Raw genomic sequence first — 7151 nt, forward strand, 5'->3', positions numbered from 1 at the left:
CAGACAGGTCAGAGAGAGAGACAGGTCAGAGACAGACAGGTCAGAGAGAGAGAGACAGGTCAGAGAGACAGACAGGTCAGAGAGAGAGACAGGTCAGAGACAGACAGGTCACAAAGAGAGACAGGTCAGAGACAGACAGGTCAGAGAGACAGACAGGTCAGAGACAGACAGGTCAGAGAGACAGAAGACAGGTCAGAGAGACAGACAGGTCAGAGACAGACAGGTCAGAGACAAACAGGTCAGAGAGAGACAGGTCAGAGAGACAGAGACAGGTCAGAGAGAGAGACAGGTCAGAGACAGACAGGTCAGAGAGACAGACAGGTCAGAGACAGACAGGTCAGAGAGACAGACAGGTCAGAGACAGACAGGTCAGAGAGACAGAAGACAGGTCAGAGAGACAGACAGGTCAGAGCAGAACACTGACGGTCCTGAGCTAAATATACATGTTAGTGAGAACGTCATCACTGGTTGGTTCTGACGGACCTGAAAGTTCTGTAAGTGAAGCTTCACAGAGCTGCTGCGTGTTCTGAAAATCAACGTAAACGAGGCTCATCTGCCTCAACATGCAACATCCAACACACACACACACACACACACACACACACACACACACACAGCAGGGGTGACATCACTTCCTGTAGTTTGGTCCAAAGTGCTGAGACAGAAGACGCCAGCTCAGCAGTCAGGACGAGCTCAGTTTAATCCTGTCAGGAGGTGTGTGTGTGTGTTTGTGTGTGTGTGTGTGTGTGTGTGTGTGTGAGAGTGTGTGTGTGTGTGTGTGTGTGTGTGTGTGTGTGTGTGTGTGTGTGTGTGTTTATGAGCCTCAGCATTCCTCTGTGTGTGTGTTGTTGTTTCCATGTCGACAGAGAAGTGTTGTATTGTTGAGTTTGCTGGTTTAACTGTCGAGAGGTTTAATCACCTGTTTTATGTGTGTGTGTGTGTGTGAGAGTGTGTGTGTGTGTGTGTGTGTGTGTGTGTGTGTGTGAGAGTGTGTGTGTGTGTGTGTGTGTGTGTGTGTGTGTGTGTGTGTGTGTGTGTGTGTGTTCTCTCTCAACTTTCTCTCTGTAATAAAAACTTTTGTTACCAAATTCCGTTTTAATTCCTTCAGGTTTTCGTCCTGATGAGCTGCTGACTCAGCTGGTTTCTCTCCAACCAGCTCAGCTTGTTTTAATCAATAAATCAATAATCATTCAACCCTGTCGACCTGAACCTCCGAGACGAACGTCAGCCTACAACTCCACCAACCAGACTCTGTACAGTTACCTGAACACTTCATCAAGTCATAAAGATCGTCTTCTGAACATATCTGAGGTCAGACGGGCCGCAGCAGTTCTGTCTGAATCAAACTGTGACTGAGATAAATTCATCTGTGCTCTGATCTCTTATTGGTTAAGTCACATGTGATGTCACAAAAACCACAACTGAACCACGAAAACACAGAGATCAGGTCAGCCTCAGTTCGTGGTTCACTGCCTGGCTCAGGGGCAGAGGAGCTGCTGGTTCACACACAACAACCACCACAGTGTTCAGGTCATGTGGCGGCAGACAGACGACAGCAACGGGTCCTCAGAGTCACCGCTGTCACCTCATCGCAGGTGAGCTCCAGCAGCTGTGCTCTGATTGGTCTCACCTGTGTCGGGCTTTGAGAACTCGAGGCAGAGGATCTCTGAGTCGTGAGCCTGAACGTTCATGATCTCCTCCATGCTGTCCAGGTCATGGATCCTACACACACACACACACACACACACACACACACACAGTCAGTAGAGTTGGTGGAGACCCCCCCCCCCCCGTCCTCCTCCTCCTCCTCCTCCTCCTCCTCCTCCTCCCCTCGTCTCACCTGAGGACTCCCATGCGGTCTCCAGAGGCCAGGTGCTGTCCATCAGGACTGACCCTAAGGGTCCTAATGCCCACCCTGCTCTGGTCCGTCTGCTGCCCCTCTGAGCCGGACTCTCCGGTGCTTTCCGTGTCGAGGAGGCTGGTGATGTTCTCATCCACGTAGATAACCTTCTGCAGGTCCTGAGGGGTCAGGGGTCAGGGGTCAGGTGACGTGTACAGGTGTGTAAACAAAGGTGACGGTGTGTGCTGTCGTACGTGGCTCAGGATGTTCCTGTTGATGACGTTGACGCCGTCGATGCTCCACAGTCGGATGGTGTTGTCTGAGGAGCAGGACAGAAACGATCCGGAGGGGAGACGCACCTCACCTCCTCCTCCTCCTCCTCCTCCTCCCCCCTCTGGGTACACCTGCAGGAGACAGGAGGGGCTGCTCACCTGGACTGTTTCATGTTCTCACACCAGGCAGATAATTAGAGTTTGTGACAGTCACACTAAACCCCTCCCCCTGAAACATGATAATCCAATCACAGCTCAGCGACAGTATCCAATCACAGAAGGCAGGAAGTCCTGTTTTTCACCTAAACACTTAAAAAAGTACTTTTACTACCTGAAACTACTGTTGATACTTCAGTACTTTTATTCCCAGAGAAGAAAATTACCTTCAAATTTCATTAATCATCAATAACGACCTGATCGATCACTCCGTAATATATTAACATATTGATCATGTTGTTCAGGTTGATTTCTCCCTGTGCACTAAATATGTAGTGACAACCAGCAGCTGGTTAGCTTAGCTTAGCATAAAGACTAGAAACATGGGACACAGCTAGCCTGGCTCCGTCCAAAGTAAACAAACTCCCCCTGCAGCAGCTCTTACATTTTACATTTCATTTGTTTAATACGTACAAACCTGAAGCGTAAAGACGACACAACGTGGTTTCACACCAAAACACCTCTCAGCCGTAAGCGTTGACTTCCTGCAGCCTCGCTGTGTAAACTCACAGCTAGCTCCTTCAGCCTGTTTACAGTCTTTATGCTAAGCTACGCTAAGCAGCTGCTGACAGCTGCAGCAGCTCCATGTCGATGTGAGCTCTGTGTTTTTATGAGCTGTGTGACCTTTGACCTCTGAGGAACGTGACCCTTCACTGTGTGTGTGTGTGTGTGTGTGTGTGTGAGGACCCGCTGACCTCCAGGCTCCACACACAGGAGGAGTGATAAAGGGCTGAGTACAGTTTTCCCGCCCTGCGAGGGTCCCGGAGGTCGCGGACGTCCCACACGTAAACGCTGTGGTCGTTATAGACGCACGACAGCCAGCGGTTTGTGGGGTCGTAGGTAACCGCCACCGTGTCCGGGTAACGAGCCTCCGACCTGCAGGAGAACAGCTGACTGAGGAGGAGGAGGAGGAGGAGGAGGAAAAGAAGCAGAGAGGAATTATTTTAACAAGATGAGCCCAAATAAAAACCAGGCTGATGTGTCTGTGGTTTCCATGGTAACTTATTGTGTGCGTTACCTGGCGTCCACCATACTGGCGATGTCGGCTCCCAGACAATGTGGGCGGGGCAAAGTGCACAGGAAGTGCAGGTTGACGGGGCTGAAGGCTCTGACCGTCCCGTCAGAACAACCACAGAAGATCAACTCGTCTGTGACGGACAGACAGGTGGCCTGAGACGTCTGTGGACAGACAGACAGACAGACAGACAGACAGACAGGTGAGGTGAAAGGTGAAACTTCATCCTGTTGAGTTGTGAGGACGCCATGAAGATGAAGACGTGTTGTGGTGCTCGTGTTGGGAACTACTTTCAGCGGCAGATCCAGTGTGTGTGTGTGTGCGCCTGTGTGTGTGTGTGTGTGTGTGTCATCAGGCCGTCGACACACTGAACAAAGAGTCTGTCTGACTGAAGCTGAATGTAAATGAAGTGACTGAATGTCAGCGAGCCAAGAACCAGACAGAGAGCGCCGTGTGACTGAGCCGCTGCTGCGCCTACACTCTGGACCAGCACCACCACAGTACCAGCACCACAGTACTAGCACCACAGTACCAATCCTACAGTACCAGTTCTACAGTACCAGTCCTACAGTACCAGCACCACAGTACCAGCACCACAGTACCAGTCCTACAGTGCCAGTCCTACAGTACCAGCACCACAGTACCAGCACCACAGTACCAGTCCTACAGTGCCAGTCCTACAGTACCAGCACCACAGTACCAGCACCACAGTACCAGTAGTACCAGTCCTACAGTACCAGTCCTACAGTTCCAGCACCACAGTACCAGCACCACAGTACCAGTAGTACCAGTCCTACAGTACCAGTACAACAGTACCAGTCCTACAGTACCAGTACAACAGTACCAGCACCACAGTACCAGTACAACAGTACCAGCACAACAGTACCAGCACCACAGTACCAGTTCAACAGTACCAGTCCTACAGTACCAGTACAACAGTACCAGTACAACAGTACCAGTCCTACAGTACCAGCACCACAGTACCAGTCCTACAGTACCAGTACAACAGTACCAGCACCACAGTACCAGTCCTACAGTACTGTAGCAGTGAGTGGATGTTGGCAGTCGTGACTCGTGCTGCGTTCAGGGTCCTCTGTGAATCTGAGTGTGGAATGGGAGCAGGGTGAAACGTCACTCAGCCAATCAGGTACAGTGTTGTTTATGAATGACGGCGGCGTGATGTGAGACCGACCAATGGAGTGAGGGAAAGGACGTTGGCGTGTCTGAGTCAGTCAGTTCAGCCAGTGAGAACAGAGATCAGATTTCTTTGTTTTCGACTCAATAAAAAAAAAGATCCAAACCTTTTGTTTTCTTTAATTAGCCTAACGCTAACACCTTTAATTAGCCTAACACTAACACCTTTAATTAGCCTAATGCTAACACCTTTAATTAGCCTAACGCTAACACCTTCAATTAGCCTAATGCTAACACCTTTAATTAGCCTAATGCTAACACCTTTAATAAGCCTAACACTAACACACATTAATAATCAAATCATATTAAATCTCATGTCAGGTCACAAACAGCAGATCAACAGATCTGGAGGATGCTATCGTAGCTTTGTGTCTTTTACGTTTTCTGCTAATGTTGCTGTTGGTTCTGTTCTGTTGAGTATGAACTGGACCAGTGTCTGACAGGTGTAAATGCAGAAAATCTTTTCATCAGACATCTTTGATAAATTATTTGTTCATATAATTTTCAGGACTAAATGTTTGTGAGGCGTCACAGGCTGAACTGAGTCCAGGTGAGATGACGACTTACGGAGGCGGAGTCGACTCTCTGCACAGGAAGCAGAGGAGGAAGCAGAACTTCACATTAGAGTGTTTCAGGTTAAAGACAGACACACGGTGAAACTTTACATGAAGCATCAGTCTGGGTCGTCACGGAGACGTCCTGCGGCTGTTTTAACTTCCTAAAACGAGCGCTGGGACTCACCCGCAGCTCCACCCACTTGTCGAGGAGTCGCCGGTCGTTAAACTCACACAGCAGACCGGAGGAAGTGATGCAGAAGGTGGAGGAGGCCTGCCGGCCCCGCCCACACGCCACATCGCTGAAGAAGTTGTTCCTGAGCTCTCCCAGCAGCCCCGAGCGCCCCAGCAGAGGGACAGTGGCGTTCACCTGCAGAGGACGATCGGTCAGAACATACAGGAACCACACAGGAAGCTACCATCATCAGGTGATCAACACGTGGCTGACAGGCGCACCTTGGAGGTCTTGGCATGGTCCAGGTACCAGAACTTGACGTGGCGGTTGCCGGCCGTAACAAAGTAGGAGCTGTCGTCGGAGAAGGAGACGGCCGTCACTTTACTGGACACCTTATTGGCTGCAACCACGATGTTTTTCTGATCAACAGACAACAACAACATTTGTTTGTATGTTTACAGCTCGCAGTGGCCATCAGTGATCAGTGTGGGCGTGTCCTTTACCTTCCAGTTCCACACGTTCACCATCATGTCGTGTTGGTAGCCGACGCTGACAATGTATTTCCCGTTGGGAGAAAACGACACACAGGCGATGCCGTATTTATGTTCCTGCAGCTCTGCGACCTGCTGACGCTCCAACACCTCCCAGACCCGAACCGCCGGCATGTGACCGCTCTGAGGAGGAAGAGGAGGAGGAAGGTCAACATGAATTGTGTTACACACAATAAATATAAACACTGAATCAGTTTTCATGAATTACAACAAATGATTTCTTTGTTGACTCGTCCGATGACTTTCAAAACTCTGCCAGATGGTTCGGTCGATAGGACAAAAGTTATCTGCACGTACTGTCGACATGAAATGAGTTACCATTGAAGTACGTCGAGTCTCAGATATCATTTGCAAGCCAAACACACGGCAGATGCAGAGAGCCCACTGCCCCCCCCTCGCCAAAAGCAGACATCACCATGTTTTGATCCCATTTAGGGTGAGGGGATATTTTTTGAGCCTTTTATTTTCCTGAATGATATGAAGTGTTGGATAAACATTTTCATAAAGCAGGCATATTTGCCCTTTCTTATGTTGTTAAAAGTATTCAGAACATGAAAAAAATAGATTAAGGTACATTTAGAACAGAAAAAAATGTGGCAAAAAAAATTGTGATTCATTTGCGATTAATCGCGAGTTAACTATGGATAAAATGCGATTAAAAAAATTAATCGTTTGGTAGCCCTAAAATATATACATATATATATATATATACATATATATATATATTTATTATGTTTGTGTGCAGTCGGTCAGAGAATCAAATCTGAATAAAACAAACTGTTACGAACTAAATTTATAGAATATTCTCTTCTGTGAACATTCTGACGTGATCCGAGCTGAACTGAACATGCTCAGATCCACTCCAAGTATTAGACTGGCCCCGAATCAGGACTGGTCCCGGGTCAGGACTGGTGAGCTGCAGTAAGACTCACCTCTCCTGTGACGATGTATTTCCCATCGGGGGAAAATGCTAACGTGGTGATCGCCTTCCTGAAACACAGAGAAACACTTTAAGTTTTATATCACTTCACACGATGTCACCATCATCCCCACATTCATCACCATCATCACCATCATCCCCACATTCATCACCATCATCCCCACATTCATCACCATCATCACCATCATGCCCACATTCATCACCATCATCACCATCATCCAGGGTTTTCCCTGCCATTATACGGCTTAGGCGCGGCGCCCAAGCATTTTTGCCTCCCGCCTAAGCAGGGTTCTCCCCAGACGCTGCTATACCGCTAGGTCAGCGCCGCTATACTCCGCGCGTGACGGTGACGAGCGTGCGTCTGTCTGTGGGCGTCCTGTTCTGTGCGTCTGCG

At 48.9% G+C, this 7151-nt stretch overlaps 1 protein-coding gene across 5 annotated transcripts in view; it reads right to left on the reverse strand.

Moving 5' to 3' along the window:
• LOC115597682 (mitogen-activated protein kinase-binding protein 1-like) overlaps window positions 1-6873 on the reverse strand; it is a 20084-nt gene extending 13211 nt beyond the window's left edge. Inside the window, exons 1-10 of one of the 5 annotated variants that reach the window (XM_030443855.1) lie at window positions 6750-6873; window positions 5770-5940; window positions 5548-5685; window positions 5279-5461; window positions 5105-5122; window positions 3347-3507; window positions 3024-3222; window positions 2095-2244; window positions 1841-2019; window positions 1631-1722 (exon numbers count right to left, since the gene is read on the reverse strand). In XM_030443855.1, coding sequence (XP_030299715.1) covers window positions 1631-1722; window positions 1841-2019; window positions 2095-2244; window positions 3024-3222; window positions 3347-3507; window positions 5105-5122; window positions 5279-5461; window positions 5548-5685; window positions 5770-5931 — 1282 coding nt within the window. In that variant the 5' untranslated portion in view covers window positions 5932-5940; window positions 6750-6873. The remainder of the gene's footprint in view (window positions 1-1630; window positions 1723-1840; window positions 2020-2094; window positions 2245-3023; window positions 3223-3346; window positions 3508-5104; window positions 5123-5278; window positions 5462-5547; window positions 5686-5769; window positions 5941-6749) is intronic. The other 4 variants (XM_030443853.1, XM_030443852.1, XM_030443857.1 and 1 more) reach the window with 4 other exon arrangements.
• Between the last annotated feature and the right edge of the window lie 278 nt (window positions 6874-7151).

This window comes from Sparus aurata, chromosome 16, assembly GCF_900880675.1.
Source record: "Sparus aurata chromosome 16, fSpaAur1.1, whole genome shotgun sequence".
NCBI lineage: Eukaryota > Metazoa > Chordata > Actinopteri > Spariformes > Sparidae > Sparus > Sparus aurata.